Here is a 16,842-nt window from a genome sequence, read left to right as displayed (position 1 = left end):
GGCGGTAGCCGCGGAGAGGCGCTCAGTGCGCCTGCGCGCTTGTGGAGCTGGTGGCGGCCCTCCGCTGGGGCTCCGCTGTTCTCCGCGCTGCGGGCGCGGCTATGGCGCAGGCGGGGAAGCTGCTCAAGGAGCAGAAGTACGACCGGCAGCTGAGGTGAGCCGAGGCTCACCGAGCCGAGGGTGGGCCGGCCGGCTTCCCAGCGGCCGGGCCGGGCCTGAGGGCGCGGGCGGCGTGGTCGGGCCTCCCTCAGGCCTTCTTCCAGGCTGGGCCGGGCTGTGCGGGGCGCGGGAAGCCGGCGCTCGGGGCTCCCACCCTGGGCCAGAGGTCCTCCGCGAAGGCTGGGACCCTTTCCCCCGCCACGCGGTGTGCGGTTCGGGGGGGCGCGGTCCCCAGCGCCAGCCGGGTCGCTAAGGCGGCTGCCGGCCCCGCCTCGCTGCGCCCGGACTCCTCGTTTTCCGAATGGGGAGGCCCGGAGCGCACCCCATCCCGGCCGCGAGGGCGGCACGGAGGGTTAGGTTTTGTTCTCAGCCAGGGCTGTCCAATGGAAATAAAATGCTAGTCTCATGTGAGCCGCAAATGTGATCATAAATTTTCTAGTAACCACACTAAAGGTAAAATGAAACAGGTGAAATTGATTTTTAAATACAGTTTAATCCAATATGTCCAAAACATTACTGTTTCAGCACAATCAATATAAAAAGTTTTTGAGATATTTTACTTAAATTTTTATTTTTATTTCAATTTTTTTTTTTTTTGTAGGAACGAGGTTTTCGCCACCTTGCCCAAGCTGGTCATGGGTATTTTCCTTTTTAAAACTGTCTTAGAGGACCGGCACGGTGACTCATGCCTGTAATCAGCACTTTGGGAGGCTGAGGCAGGCTGATCACCTGAGGTCAGGAGTTCAAGACCAGCCTGGACAACATGGTGAAACCCTGTTTCTATTTAAAAATTCAAAAATTAGCTGGGCGTGGTGGTGCGCGCCTGTAATCCTAGTTACTCTGGAAGCTGAAACCGGAGAATCGCTTGAATCCAGGAGGTGTAGGTTTCAGTGAGCCGAGATCGTGCCACTGCACTCCAGCCTGGGTGACAGAGCGAGACTCCGTCAAACAAAAAGCCCCCCCAAAACTGTCTTAGAAATACTGTATTTTACACTTAACAGCACATCTCAGTTAACACTAGCCTTGCTGTTTGTGCTCAGTAGTACATGTGGCTAGCAGCTACCTTAATGGACAGTGCAGGCCTAAGTCATCAGAAGGGTCCTTGGGTACTTCCCCACCCTTCCCTTTTCTCCTTGCACTCCCCATTCCTTGTTTATTGAGCGTCTTCTATGTCTTGAGGCTGTGGAGATAAAGCTGCTTGGCTTTCCTCCTTCCTGGAGCCTCTGAGACAACAGAAGTTATATGTCCCCAAGGACTGGAGTTTCTATTTGCGCCACTAGCCTAGTGCTGTATTAGAGGCTTTGGGCACTTAATTCTGAGAGCACCCTTGAAAGCAACCATTTCCTGTGCTTTACAGTTGGAGAAACTGAGTCTTGGAGAAGTTAGGTAACTTGCCCAGAATTCCCCATATCTTTGAGCCAGGACGTAAACTCAGGCTCTTCTGGCTTTTTTGGAGGTACTCAGTTACATCCTGCTTCCAGGCTTTTAGGAAAAGAAACAAGGTAACAGTCTTTATAACCAACTTACGTTTTCTTATAAATTCTTGGAGTTCTTGTGTTTCTAATGCAGGTATAACTGTACATGACAGAGCTGAGAAGATAGTTGAGGTTACTAGGCAACTCTAACAAAAGAGGATTTTTGCTGAGGGCATTCCATTTAAGTCCCAAACTTTACCTTTCATTGTGAGAACTCGTTTGGAAGTGTCAAAGGGAAGCAGTTAGAGGCAAAATGCAGCAGTCAATAAGCTCCTCCTGACTTCACCATAGTTGGGCCAGCAAGATAGTAGAGAGGACTGATTCACTTGGCCTCTTCTTGAAACATGTTACTTAGAGACACACCAGGATTCTTTTTTTTTTTTCCAGGGGCAAGGTCTCACTCTTTGACCCAGGCTAGAGTACAGTGGCTAGAGTGCAGTGGCAAGAACACTGTTCACTGCAGCCTCAATTTCCTGGGCTCTAATGATCCTCCTGCCTCAGCCTCTTCAGTAGCTGGGACTACAGGCATGTGCCACCATGCTTGGCTTTTTTAGAAATGGGGGTTTGCCCAGGCTGGTCTCGAACCCCAGCACTCAAGTGATCCTCCTGCCTCAGCCTCCCAAAGTGCTAGGATTATAGGCATGAGCCACAGTGCCTGGCCTCAGTGTTCTTTTTGTTTTATTTTTGAGGTGGGTCTCAGTATGTTACCCAGGCTGGAGTGCAGTGGCTTTTCGCAGGTCTGATTATTGGCACACCACAGCCTTGATCTCATGGGCTGGAGTGATCCTCCTGCATCAGTCTCCCAAGCAGCTGGGATTACAGGCACACACTGTCTCACCCTGCTTGAGATGCACCAGTATTTTTTTTATTGAGACCGAGTCTCACTCTGTCGCGCAGGCTGGAGTGCAGTGGCGTGGTCTTGGCTCACTGCAATCTCTGCCTCCTGCGTTCATGCGATTCTCATGCCTCAGCCTCCTGAGTAGCTGGGATTACAGGTGTGCGCCACTGTGCCTGGCTAATTTTTGTATTTTTAGTAGAGACGGGGTTTCACCATGTTGGCCAGCCTGGTCTCAAACTCCTGACTTAAGGTGATCCGCCTGCCTCGGCCTCCCAAAGTGCTGAGATTACAGGCGTGAGCCACCGCGCCCGGCCAAGATGCACCAGTATTCTTAAATTTACTCTCCAATGATCCAAGCATCTGTCAACCATGTATGTCAGGTGTCTTCTACATGCCATACTTTGATGGAGAAAACAGGCGTTTACAGTCCATCTGATTCTTCTAGACGATTCCTCCAGACATTTGACAGCTGTCTGGGCCCTTACGGAGTGGAAAGATGGATGCTCAGCAAACAAAAACAAATGAAGCCAGGTGCAGTAGCTTGTGCCTGTAGTCCCAGCAACTCTAGAGGCTGAGGCGAGAGGAATGCTTGAACTCAGGAGTTCAAGACCAGTCTGAACAACATAGTAAGACCCTGTATCAAAAACAAAAAAAAAATAACAGTTGCTTGACATATGCTCTGGAGGACATACTGGCTACATAATAAGGGATAATCTGCTTTAGATCAGGTAACAGGGAAGGCACATTAATCATTCTACACTGGGTAATATACTTGAAAGTACTCCTGTAGAAGTTGACGTGAGGCTTTTCAGATGGTAATTCAGTTTCCTTGGTAAAGCTTTTGCAGAAGTCACAGTAATAAGCCCTGTATCGAGATCTTAAATGCATCTAACATAATTTTTTTTTTTTTTTTGAGATGGAGTCTTGCTCTGTTGCCCAGGCTGGAGTGCAGTGGTGCGATCTCGGCTCACTGCAAGCTCCACCTCCCGGGTTCACACCATTCTCCTGCCTCAGCCTCCCGAGTAGCTGGGACTACAGGTTCCTGCCACCACACCGGCTAATTTTTTCTATTTTTTAGTAGAGATGGGGTTTCACCATGTTAAGTCAGGATGGTCTCTCAATCTCCTGACCTTGTGATCCGCCTGCCTTGGCCTCCCAAAATGCTGGGATTACAGGTGTGAGCCACTGTGACTGGTGCATCTAACATAGTTTAAGAATAAATGAAATAGGGCTGGGCATGGTGGCTCATACCTGTAATCCCAGCACTTTGGGAGGCCAAGTGAGCCGAGATCACGCCACTACACTCCAGCCTGGGTGACAGAGCAAGACTCTATCTCAAAAAAAAAAAAAAAGAATAAATGAAATAGAAAACAGATGAGGTTTTAAGTCCAAAGACACTTTTTAAATGTTTGTTTGTTTGTTTTGAGACACAGTGTCACTCTTGTGCCCAGGCTGATAAGGAGCTGGAAGACCAAGTTTCTGTTTCTGATTCTACCCTCTCCCTCTTTCCCCCTAACTATTCAAGGCATCAACCTGAGTTCTAGATTACTGTATAATCACTATACTAATATCTGTTCCTGTCTTACCTATTTTCTGTGGTTATCACATCAGTCTATACAAGGACAGTTTAAAGTTTAAAGATCACCATTCAAATAAAGCTGTATTTTCATGAAAGTTTTAAAAACGTGAAATTTGTGTCTGTTTTGTAGGTTGTGGGGTGATCATGGGCAAGAGGCTTTAGAATCTGCTCATGTTTGCCTAATAAATGCAACGGCCACAGGAACTGAAATTCTTAAAAACTTGGTACTACCAGGTAATGCAGTTTTGTGGTTGTGTTCTAAATATACTTCTTTAAGATTATGACCTAGAACTATATATTCCTGACTGACTCTGTTTTGGCTGTCAGGTATTGGTTCGTTTACAATTATTGATGGAAATCAGGTCAGCGGAGAAGATGCTGGAAACAAGTATGTTCTATTCTTTTCAAATATATACATGTTAAGGAAGGCAAGGCCTGAATCTTAGCTTCACCTCCTCAGTCAGGGTGACTCGACTCTCAGTGGAAATCATCCTTATGTTTGGGATTATGGTGAGGAGGAAGTGAGATAATATATGTAAAGTGCTAGTATAGCATCTGGCAAATCGGGCATTAATAAATGGTACCCATCATTACTGTCTTTATTGTTATTAATATAAAGGAGTAGTCGTTATTCCTTTATTCATGGAATATGGGCACTTCCTAAGCTCTTGCATTGATTCATAGGTGTTAGCATATGATTAACAATAACACCTGTTGTTTGTGATGTCTTCTAGGCTTAGTCTAGGTGTATCTCTCTTTACACTGTGTCTACAAAAATGCTGTTTTAAAGATGGCCTATGTATTCTTTAAAGATTATATTTAGACTTTCAGAGCATGCCGAAATTTGGATTTAAAGCTCACCTTTTCAGGGACTTGAAGTCTGGTATCTCATTGTATTTGTCAGTAACAACAACAGTGAGTAAATATAAGGAAAACCAGCAATTAGTTCATATTTAGTTTTTGATGCTTTTTCTTTGGATGGTAGTGCCAGTTTCTGCTAGGCACAGCACAGCTTTTTCATTGATATATACAAAGAAGTCTTGTTGTCTTTGCTTACTTGGTTGGTTAGAGTAGAATATGATAAAAATAAGGTTTCTCCTTATGGAGCCAGTGAGCTTATACCGAAAAGTGGCATCCTGACTCTGATCAGCAGCCTCATATCTGGGCCTTGAGACACATCAAGGGTATGTGTGGGAGGAAGTCTGAACAAGTCTGTTACAGTTACGTGCAAAAACAAATGGTTCAATACATCGAGAGTGGTCTATGGAACACTGGTTCTAGGGAACGTTAAGAGCTGTTCAATGGGCCAATGGGTTCCACGGTCAAATTAGTTTGGGAAATGGATCAAATGAAGTTAAAATTTCTTTACCATAAGATTTTAGTATCACATGTATTGTGTGTATTATGAATTTCCAAGAGGGAAATAATAGTATATGGTGTTTCCCAAACTGTTTTTTTTTTTTTTTTTGGAGACAGAGCCTTGCTCTGTCACCCAGGCTGGAGTGCAGTGGCGAGATCTCGGCTCACTGCAAGCTCCACCTCCTGGGTTCACACCATTCTCCTACCTCAGCCTTCTGAGTAGCTGGGACTACAGGCGCCCGCCACCACGCTGGGTTAATGTTTTCTATTTTTAATAGAGACGGGGGTTTCACCATGTTAGCCAGGATGGTCTCGATCTCCTGACTTCATGATCCGCCCGCCTCGACCTCCCAAAGTGCTGAGATTACAGGCGTGAGCCACTGCACCCGCCAGTGTTTCCCAAATGTTTTTTAGCCAAGGAACCCTTTTCTCTCAGAGGATCTTGTGAAATTCACATTCTGTGGTACACACTTTGGGAAAGAAACATTGATTTATTAGCCTATCTTTCTTTATAAGTTTCATCTGATTTTCTTCCTCCAGGAAGGCCATTATAATCTGTAATCACAATATAGTTTGTTTTATACTATGAATGAAATATACATGCTATTACAATAACAACTTCTCCTTTATAGTCAGTAAACTTTACTTTTCTTCCCTTTGTTTTGTTCACTTTAGTTTCTTCCTTCAAAGAAGCAGTATCGGCAAGGTAAACAATTTTTTAGAGAATATAGTTGCATGTGAGCATCTAACGATGCCACTATGTTTTGATTGCTTGAAAAGCTTTGACTTTAAAAATGTGTATTATTTCTCTGAAAAAAAAGTTAACTAATTTTTCTCATCTTGTAAATCTTCGTATGTTTGGTAGTTTAAAAACTTAGAAGTACTGTCTGTGTTTATACATTGTATCCTGTTTTTTTTTTTTTTTTTTTTTTGAGACGGAGTCTGGCTCTATCGCCCATGCTGGAGTGCGGTGGCCGGATCTCAGCTCACTGCAAGCTCCGCCTCCCGGGTTTACGCCATTCTCCTGCCTCCGCCTCCCAAGTAGCTGGGACTACAGGCGCCCGCCTCGTCGCCCGGCTAGTTTTTTGTATTCTTTAGTAGAGACGGGGTTTCACCGTATTAGCCAGGGTGGTCTCGATCTCCTGACCTTGTGATCCGCCCGTCTCGGCCTCCCAAAGTGCTGGGATTACAGGCTTGAGCCACCGCGCCCGGCCTGTATCCTGTATTAAAGCTAAATCTTGAGTAATGTTAATATTCAGAGGATGGATTCTGGTTAACAAATTTTTATTTTATTTTATTTTTTTTGAGACGGAGTCTCGCTCTGTCGCCCAGGCTGGAGTGCAGGGGCCGGATCTCAGCTCACTGCAAGCTCCGCCTCCCAGGTTCACGCCATTCTCCTGCTCAGCCTCCCGAGTAGCTGGGACTACAGGCGCCCGCCACCTCGCCCGGCTAGTTTTTTGTATTTTTTAATAGAGATGGGGTTTCACCTTGTTCGCCAGGATGGTCTCGATCTCCTGACCTCGTGATCCACCCATCTCGGCCTCCCAAAGTGCTGGGATTACAGGCTTGAGCCACCGCGCCCGGCCTTTTTTTTTTTTTTTTTTTGAGACAGAGTCTCGCTCTGTCAGTCACCCAGGCTGGAGTGCAGTGGCGCAATCTCGGCTCACTGCAAGCTCTGCCTCCTGGATTCATGCCATTCTCCTGCCTTAGTCTCCTGAGTAGCTGGGACTGCAGGCGCCCACCAACACGCCTGGCTAATTTTTTGTATTTTTAGTAGAGATGGGGTTTCACCATGTTAGCCAGGATGGTCTCGATATCCTGACCTCGTGATACGCCTGCTTCAGCCTCCCAAAGTGCTGGGATTACAAGCGTGAGCCACCACACCCGGCCTAAAAAAACTTACCAAACCATATTAGTCAACTTAGTGAAATGACCATTAGCGTGGTGATTAACCACTCTTGTACAGGATTATAGATGTGGGGGGTTAGAGTGAGTCTGAACTTGATCGAGGATATCCCTGCCTGCTACCCAGAGTTTTTTGGTCATTTGCCTAATCAAAAAAGTAGAGTACGGATAATGTCATTTGAGAACTCTGGATGATGATGGTTTTGCTTTGTTTTAAGTAATATTCTGTTGAGTCTTAAACACTAGGGGAAGCAGAATTGGCTGGGAGCAGTGGCTCACGCCTGTAATCTCAGCACTTTGGGAGGTCAAGGCAAGAGGATTGCTTGAGGCCAGGAGTTCAAGACCAGCCTGGGCAACAACATGTCAAGACCCTGTCTCTACAAAATATATATATATAAAAAAAATTAGCTGGGCATGGTAGCACATGCCTGTAGTCCTACCTACTTGGGAGGCTGAGGTAGGAGGGTTGCTTAAGCCTAGGAGTCAAGGCTGCAGTGAGCTATGATCAGGCCACTATGCTCCAAACTGGGCAACAGAACAAAAACCTGTCTCTAAAAAGAAAAAAGAAGGGAAACAGAGTTGTCATACTTATGCATGAAATTTGGATAGTTTTACAGTATGTTTGCCTGTTCCATAAATTGGGGGATTATATTGTGACCAAGTTTTTTCTAATTCAAGTTAAATGCTTTGTTTTTAAAAAGAACCGAGCTGAAGCTGCCATGGAATTCTTACAAGAATTAAATAGCGATGTCTCTGGAAGTTTTGTGGAAGAGGTATATATGTATACACATTATGTCTGTGCTGAAATACAATTTTTTAAATAATTTAAAGCCCTAGAAATTTAGAATTTTGAATCTTTTTTTTTTTTTTTTTGAGTCAGAGTCTCGCTCTGTCGCCCAGGCTGGAGTGCAGTGGCTGGATCTCAGCTCACTGCAAGCTCCGCCTCCCAGGTTTTCCCCATTCGCCTAACTCAGCCTCCCGAGTAGCTGGGACTACAGGCGCCCGCCAACTCGCCCGGCTAGTTTTTGTGCATTTGTTAGTACAGACAGGGTTTCACTGTGTTAGCCAGGATGGTCTCGATCTCCTGACCTTGTGATCCGCCCGTCTTAGCCTCCCAAAGTTCTGGGATTACAGGCTTGAGCCACTGCGCCCGGCCGAATCTTTTTTTTTTTTTTTTGAGATGGAGTCTCGCTCTGTTGCCGAGGCTGGAGTGCAGTGGTACGATCTCGACTCACTGCAAGCTCCGCCTCCTGGGTTCATGCCATTCTTCTGCCTCAGCCTCCCGAGTAGCTGGGACTACAGGTGCCAGCCACCACGCCTGGCTAATTCTTTGTATTTTTAGTAGAGACGAGTTTCACCGGGTTAGCCAGGATGGTCTCCATCTCCTGACCTCATGATCCTCCCGTCTCGGCCTCCCAAAGTGCTGGGATTACAGGCGTGAGCCACTGCGCCCGGCCAGAATTTTCAATCTTTATGTCTTTTATAATTAGTTGAATTGGATTTGTTGCCTCATTTATTGTAAAATAGCTTAACTGTCTCTGCCATGTTTAATATAATTGTGAATTTTTTTTTTTTTTCTTTGCTGTCCTATTTAGAGTCCAGAAAACCTTCTAGACAATGATCCTTCATTTTTCTGTAGGTTTACTGTTGTGGTTGCAACTCAGCTTCCTGAAAGGTAAATTTTTTTGTTAATATGTTTTTATTTTAATCTTATTAGATTTGCATTGTTTTATTTTCTTTGCACAGTGTATGATGATATGGTTTTTAAAATTCTTAAATTCTACAAAAACTTTAAATGTGAAACTTTTTTTTTTTTTTTTTTGAGATGGAGTCTCACTCTGTTGCCCAGGCTGGAGTACAGTGGCATGATCTTGGCTCACTGCAAGCTCCGCCTCCCGAGTTCACACCATTCTCCTGCCTTAGCCTCCTGAGTAGCTGGGACTACAGGCGCCTGCCACCACTCCCGGCTACTTTTTTGTATTTTTATTAGAGACAGGGTTTCATTGTGTTAGCCAGGATGTTCTCGATCTCCTGACCTCATGATCTGCCCGCCTCGGCCTCCTAAAGTGCTGGGATTATAGGCGTGAGCCACTGTGCCCAGCCATAAATTTGAAACTCTTGACCAGGCATGGTGGCTCACACCTGTAATCCCAACACTTCGGGAGGCTGAGGAGGGTGGATTGCTTGAGCTCAGGAATTTGAGACTAGCCTGGGCAATATGGCAAAACCCTATCTCAACAAAAAATACAAAAATTAGCTGGGAGTGGTGGTGCATGTCTGTGGTCCCAGCTACTCTGGAGGCTGAGATGGGAGGATTGCTGGAGCCTGGGGAGTCAAGGCTGCAGTAAGCCATGATCATGCCACTCTACTCAGCCTAGGTGATGAGGCGAGACCTGCTCTCAAAAAAAATAAATTTAATTGGGAGGCCAAGGCGGGCAGATCACGAGGTCAAGAGATCGAGACCATCCTGGCCAACATGGTGAAACCCCATCTCTACTAAAAATACAAAAATTAGCTGGGCGTGGTGGCGCACGCCTGTAGTCCCAGCTACTTGGGAAGCTGAGGCAGGAGAATCACTTGAATCAGGGAGGCGGAGCTTGCAGTGATCCGAGACCGTGCCACTGCACTCCAGTCCTGGTGACAGAGTGAGACTCTGTCTCAAAAATAAATAAATAAATAAAATTAAAAAAAAAATTCTTAGAAATCTTCCAACATTGAAAAGATGAGGAAGATAAAAATACTGAAACTTTTTAAAAAATTATTATTCTTTAGACAGAGTCTTGCTGTGTTGCCCAGGCTGGAGTGCAGTGGCACAATCTTAGCTCACTGCAACCTCCGCCTCCTGGGTTCAAGTAATTCTTGTGCCTCAGTCTCCCAAATAGCTGGGATTATAGGCAAGTGCCACCATGCCCAGCTAATTTTTTTTTTTTTTTTTTTTTTTTTGAGGCGGAGTCTCGCTCTGTCGCCCGGACTGGAGTGCAGTGGCCGGATCTCAGCTCACTGCAAGCTCCGCCTCCTGGGTTTACGCCATTCTCCTGCCTCAGCCTCCCTAGTAGCTGGGACTACAGGCGCCTGCCACCTCGCCCGGCTAGTTTTTGTATTTTTAGTAGAGACGGGGTTTCACCATGTTAGCCAGGATGGTCTCGATCTCCTGACCTCGTGATCCACCCGTCTCGGCCTCCCAAAGTGCTGGGATTACAGGCTTGAGCCACCGCGCCCGGCCTTGCCCAGCTAATTTTTGTATTTTTAGTAGAGACGAGGTTTCACCATGTTGGCCAGGCTGATCTCAAACTCCTGGCCTCAAGTGATCTGCCTGCCTCAGCCTCCCAAAGTCCTGGGATTACAGGCATGGAGTCACCAAGCCCGGTCTTAGATGTGAAACTTTTGGAATATATTTAGAGCAGTTAAACTGAACTTTTTTTGTTTGTTTGTTTGTTTTGTTGTTTTAGTGATTAAAAACTAGTTAGAATTGATTATTGAAGGCTGGGTGCAGTGACTCATGCCTGTAATTCCAGCAGTTTGGGAGGCTGAGACAGATTCGGATCACTTGAGCGCAGGAGTTTAAGACCAGCCTGGGCAACATGGCAAAACCTTGTGTCTACAAAAAATACAAAATTTAGCCAGATGGTGTGCATGCCTGTGGTCCCAGCTACTCAGAAGGCTGGGATGGGATAATCACTTGAGCTCGGGAGGTCAAGGCTGCAGTGAGCCATGATCATGCCACTGCACTCCAGCCTGGGCAACAGAGTGAGACCCTATCTTAAAAAAAAAAAAAAGGCCGGGCGCGGTGGCTCAAGCCTGTAATCCCAGCACTTTGGGAGGCCGAGACGGGCGGATCACAAGGTCAGGAGATCGAGACCATCCTGGCTAACACGGTGAAACCCCGTCTCTACTAAAAAATACAAAAAACTAGCCGGGCGAGGTGGCGGGCGCCTGTAGTCCCAGCTACTTGGGAGGCTGAGGCAGGAGAATGGCTTGAACCCGGGAGGCGGAGCTTGCAGTGAGCTGAGATCCAGCCACTGCACTCCAGCCTGGGCGACAGAGTGAGACTCTGACTCAAAAAAAAAAAAAAAAAGAGAGAATTGGTTATTGAAATTGTTGGGGGTGTATTTGTGGGTTTTATATTTTTTTCTGTCATGGAAATGTTTAGAATTTTCTTTCTTTAACGTTTCTCCTTAATATAACAGACTAAGGTTTCACATCCCTCTTGTCCAAAAGATGTACTTTCTTTCATTGAGACTGCAACCTATGGAAATGCTTGCTTTTCAGTGTATTCTTGACCTGCTTATGTAAACGCAGTTATGTACTTTTGCATTTATTATTTAGTAAGAAAGTTGCTTTATTTTAAGACATTTTCATGTTTTGCATGTTTCCATGTTTGGCATATTTCCATTTGCTTATGTTCATATTTTGCTTTTTTTTTTTTTTTTAACAGCACTTTACTACGCTTAGCAGATGTCCTTTGGAATTCCCAGATTCCTCTTTTGATCTGTAGGACATATGGACTAGTTGGTTATATGAGGATCATTATAAAAGAACATCCAGGTAAAATTGTTGAGCATATGGGCTTACTATTGGTTGCTTTAGCTATAATTTTAGAAACTTGACAATTTAGAAAGTCAGTTTTAAATTACGAAGTAAATTTGTGGCAGCATATTTCTAGTTGCAGATTCAAAGTGGCAATCAGATTCAATAGGCTGCAATCTACTCTTTATGTAGCATTATAGAAGGATACAAAGCAGGACATACAACAGGTACAGCTTCTTCATCTTATTAGGAGATCCAGCAACTATGCAAGTACCCAGCTTCTTTTGCCCCCAACCCACATCAGGCATGTATGGCTGTGGAGAGCTAAGGAATGTGGGTCACTCTGACCCATGAAGTTACACCACCTTTCCCCTCTCCCGTCTTTTTTTTTTTTTTTTAAGACGGAGTTTCGCTCTTGTGGCCTAGGCTGGAGTACAATGGCACAATCTTGGCTTACTGCAGCCTCTACCTCCCAGGTTCAACTGATTCTCCTGCCTCAGCCTCCCAACTGGGATTACAGGCGCCTGCCACCATGCCCAGCTAATTTTTTGCATTTTTAGTAGAGACAGGATTTCACCATGTTGGCCAGGCTGATCTCGAACTCCTGACCTCAGGTGATCCACCTGCCTTGGCCTCCCAAAGTGCTGTTATTACAGGTGTGAGCCATTGCACCATGTCCCTCCAATCTTTTATTTCATCCTCATGCAGGCTTTAGGTTCTCTCAATTCAGGTACAATTTCACACAACAAAGACATTTACATAACTACTGTTCCCAGGGAAACTATTGTAGGAGACCAAAGTCGTTTATAGGCAGACCTCCATCAGCTGAGAGTTGATATAAGCCCTTTACTTATAAAAGTTTAATCATCGGCCGGGCGCGGTGGCTCAAGCCTGTAATCCCAGCACTTTGGGAGGCCGAGACGGGCGGATCACAAGGTTAGGAGATCGAGACCATCCTGGCTAACATGGTGAAACCCCGTCTCTACTAAAAAGTACAAAAAACTAGCCGGGCGAGGTGGCGGGCGCTTGTAGTCCCAGCTACTCGGGAGGCTGAGGCAGGAGAATGGTGTAAACCCAGGAGGCGGAGCTTGCAGTGAGCTGAGATCCAGCCACTGCACTCCAGCCTGGGCGACAGAGAGCGAGACTCCGTCTCAAAAAAAAAAAAAAAAAGTTTAATCATCATAAAATTTTCATCCAGTATTCATACAATGCTCTTTATTTACTCAAGAAAACATTTTTACTATGAGCCAAGCACTCTGCTAATGTGATGATAGCCATTGGTATTGGTAGCGTCACTGAGGAGTAATATCTGTGTGGGCAGTTAGGGAATACTTGTCAGGATAAGCTCTGGCTGCTGGTGGTAAGCCATTTAAGAGTTGAAAGTGGTGTCAACTGATGGGAGGGGACAAAAGAGTGGAAAGTGGGAGAGTGACCGGGTAAACATTTTATTTTAAATGGGTCACTCTGAAGTTGAGTAGAAAGTAAATGGATTTAAACGGGCAAAGATTGGAGGCAGGGATTGCTGTTAGAAATTTCCAGTGGCCTAAGTAAGACAGAGTGTGTTCTTTTTCCCAGTTTAGGGAAGAGAAGAAGAGGCGGTAGATAATAATGAAGGTTCGGCATTGCTAGTTGTGTGCCTGCCTTTATAAGAATTATTTCATTTACTCTTTCCAAAACCTTTATAAGGTACAGATTGAGCATCATTAATCCAAAAATCCAAAATCAGAAATGCTCCAAAATGCAAAACTTTTTGAGCACTGATACGATATTCAAAGAAAACACTCATTGGAACATTTCTTCAGATTTTTGGGTTAGAGAGCTCATCTAATATGTATTTGCAAATATACCAAAATCTCAGCAAAATCCAAAACACTTATGGTCCCAAGCATTTTGGATAAGAGAGATATACAGCCTATAGATACGTTAATATCTGCTTTTTATAGATGATGCTGAGGCAATGAGAGATTAAATTATTTGCCTAAGGTCACATAGTTAGCAAGTGACAAAACTAGGCCTACCTCTAAGCACTCACTGAAATTATACACTCTCCTGTACTCTCTCATGTGGACAGCAGTGTACAGAGTGAGATTAGGAAGTGGGGAGTTACTGATATTGGGGCCAAGGAAGCAAGAAGTGAAGGATGACCATCAGGTTTCTGGGGAAGAGTCTAGGTAAATGGTGATGCGGTCTATTGAAGACCACAAGAGGAGGGAGGATAGGTTGTTAGTTGCTATCTGTACATAGGTTTTGTCAGTTTTGAGCTTTTCCAGTTAGAACAAATTATGTTCTAAAGGAATCTTGTTTTACTTTTACTAAAACTTTATAGTTGACTTAAGATTTGTGCATTTTACTATGTATAAATCGTACCTTAATAAAACAGTGAAAAAACCCGTGGGCCCTGTGCCCATTTAAAAATTAAAGATATCGTAAGTTTCTATGATTCAGTGTATTGTCATCAGTATTGCCAAAGAATTAAGTTTATCTTTTGAGCTGGGCACGGTGGCTCACACCTGTAATCCAAGAACTTTGGAAGGCCGAGGCAGAAGGAGCCCTTGAATCCAGGAATTTCAGACTAGCCTGGGTGACATAGTGAGACCCCCATCTCTACAAAAAAATTAAAAAATTAGCTGGGCACAGTGACACGAGACTGTAGTCCCACCTTCTCAGGAGGCTGAGGTGGGAGGATCCGTTCAGCCCAGGAGTTTCAGCAGTGAGCTATGGTTGTGCCACTGCACTTCAGCCTGGGTAATACAGCAAGATCCTATCTCTCTCTCTCTTTTTTTTTTAAGTATTAAATTTATCCTTTTGAATTCTTTGTTTCACAGTAATAGAATCTCATCCAGATAATGCATTAGAAGATCTACGACTAGATAAGCCATTTCCTGAACTGAGAGAACATTTTCAGTCCTATGATTTGGATCATATGGAAAAAAAGGTTGGTAGTGTGTGTGACCTTACATTTACAGATAGACCTAAAACATTTTTTTTTTAACCTAAGGTTTTTGAATTACACCAAAGTGAGAAAATCCTCCATATTCCTCTCATCCAGATTACCCAATAACAATATTTTACCTTGTTTTCAACATACTAATTTTTCTCCAAAATTGAAAAACTTTTTTATTGAAGAAAAGTACGGATACTGAACATCTGTGTAATCACTACCCAGGTCAAGAAATTAGACATTAACCTATTCCAGGTGGGGAGATGGGGATGGTTAATGGGTACCAAAAAAATAATTAGAAAGAATGAATAAGATTTACTCCTTGAAAGCACAACAAGGTGACTATAGTTAATAATGACAACTTAGTTATACATTTTAAAATAATTAAGAGTTTAATTGGATTATTTGTAACATAAACGATAAACGCTTGAGGGGATAAATGCTATACAGATACCCCTCTCCATTGTGTGCTTCACATTGCATGCCTGTATCAAAGCATGTACCCCATAAATATATATACCTAAGTACCCACAAAAATTGAAAATAAAAAATTTTCAAACAGAAAACAGAAACAAAAGAATTCCAAGAAGTCCTCTCTATGGCCTTTTTCTAAACAAATATAAATAATGACATAACAATATAATTTAAGGAGTATATGTATTTTTGCCTACTTCCATATTAATTAACATGCAGTTGTTTATTTGGTTCATCAGAAAACAGAAAAGATCCTCTTTTCTTTAGGATTGGTGTCTGAAATTGAGATTTGAGCTGTGTCTTTGGGTGGCAGTCTCTGAGACTGTTTTGCTGGTATAATGGGGACAATCATAGTATATATGTGACATACTAGTTATCTACCTCTAGAAGAATTTGTAAAGCAGTTTTTATTAACTCAGTTCATTTTCCTCTATTCATTACTCTGCATATATTAGGAGATCATAAATATTGTTGAATTTGTTGAAAACGAGATGGTACTGTGAAGAATTAATAATACCAATATTTTCTTTTATTTGTCTCTCATTTTTAGGACCACAGCCATACTCCATGGATTGTGATCATAGCTAAATATTTAGCACAGTGGTATAGTGAAGTATGTCCTTTTAAAAAAAAATTTCATATGCAACTGTATTTTCAGTTTCTTATAAAGGATTTCCTTGATGGGGAATGGGAGATTAATTTTTTTCCTTATGGGCTTGTATGGTAGGGCAAATGGATGCTTTTAAATTTAAATCCAGCAGTTCCTCTTTTGATCCTGATAATTTTAATTAACAAAATGAAATTTGATGAATGTTGTTATGAAACTGGCAGGGGGAATGAATGTAGATAAATGGTCACAGTGTTTTCTATCAAGTGAGCCTCTGATTTCACAGAGAAATATATTTGTTGATGAAATCTTAGGTAGAGAATGGGGGACATTATAGACTTTCAATTTCTGTATTTTGAGTTTTTAATAACTAGATTTTTAAAATTTTTAACCAATTTAGACAAATGGACGAATACCTAAAACATATAAAGAAAAAGAAGACTTCAGAGATTTGATTAGACAAGGTAATATTATGGGATATGATTAAATACTGTATAAAGCTTGAAAAGCAAATTGCTAGAGGCAAGTGCTTATTGGATTTCTGTTGACACCTTTGTCAGATGATATCATCATGAGCTTTTATTTCACTTTCCCTCTGGAGAAGTTAAGAAGCCACGCTTTGTATAGTTTTAAGGACTAATGATAAGCCATATTTCTTCTTAAGATTCAATATTCTGCAGAATCTGACAAGGTTATTTTTATAATGGGGGAACAGAAGAGTGAAAAGAAAAGGGCTGTTGTTTGCTAACAATTTCCCATTAAAATAGGAATTCTAAAGAATGAAAATGGGGCTCCAGAAGATGAAGAGAATTTTGAAGAAGCTATTAAAAATGTGAACACAGCACTAAATACAACTCAGGTAATGAAAGAGTTGCTGAGGGATTCACATGAACAAGGTGTTTTCTAGAGTCCTTCACTATTAAATGGTTGATTACAGTGATTTAAGTTAATATTTTCTAAATGTATAGTTAGAAATAA

At 43.2% G+C, this 16,842-nt stretch overlaps 1 protein-coding gene across 4 annotated transcripts in view; it reads left to right on the top strand.

Annotated features, from left to right (window-relative positions):
- The window catches only part of NAE1 (NEDD8 activating enzyme E1 subunit 1), a 30,637-nt gene continuing 13,795 nt past the window's right edge, over window positions 1-16,842 (top strand). The window contains exons 1-11 of one of the 4 annotated variants that reach the window (XM_033218703.1): window positions 1-154; window positions 4,182-4,285; window positions 4,379-4,439; window positions 6,086-6,116; window positions 8,017-8,088; window positions 8,911-8,990; window positions 11,751-11,860; window positions 14,668-14,777; window positions 15,808-15,870; window positions 16,265-16,328; window positions 16,632-16,723. In XM_033218703.1, coding sequence (XP_033074594.1) covers window positions 102-154; window positions 4,182-4,285; window positions 4,379-4,439; window positions 6,086-6,116; window positions 8,017-8,088; window positions 8,911-8,990; window positions 11,751-11,860; window positions 14,668-14,777; window positions 15,808-15,870; window positions 16,265-16,328; window positions 16,632-16,723 — 840 coding nt within the window. In that variant the 5' untranslated portion in view covers window positions 1-101. The remainder of the gene's footprint in view (window positions 155-4,181; window positions 4,286-4,378; window positions 4,440-6,085; window positions 6,117-8,016; window positions 8,089-8,910; window positions 8,991-11,750; window positions 11,861-14,667; window positions 14,778-15,807; window positions 15,871-16,264; window positions 16,329-16,631; window positions 16,724-16,842) is intronic. The other 3 variants (XM_033218704.1, XM_033218706.1, XM_033218707.1) reach the window with 3 other exon arrangements.

This window comes from Trachypithecus francoisi, unplaced genomic scaffold (genome assembly GCF_009764315.1).
Source record: "Trachypithecus francoisi isolate TF-2019V2 unplaced genomic scaffold, Tfra_2.0 Lachesis_group10, whole genome shotgun sequence".
In the NCBI taxonomy this organism is placed as follows: Eukaryota; Metazoa; Chordata; class Mammalia; order Primates; family Cercopithecidae; genus Trachypithecus; species Trachypithecus francoisi.
Note: the sequence above shows the minus strand (reverse complement) of the source record. Positions and strands in the feature narration are given on the sequence as shown.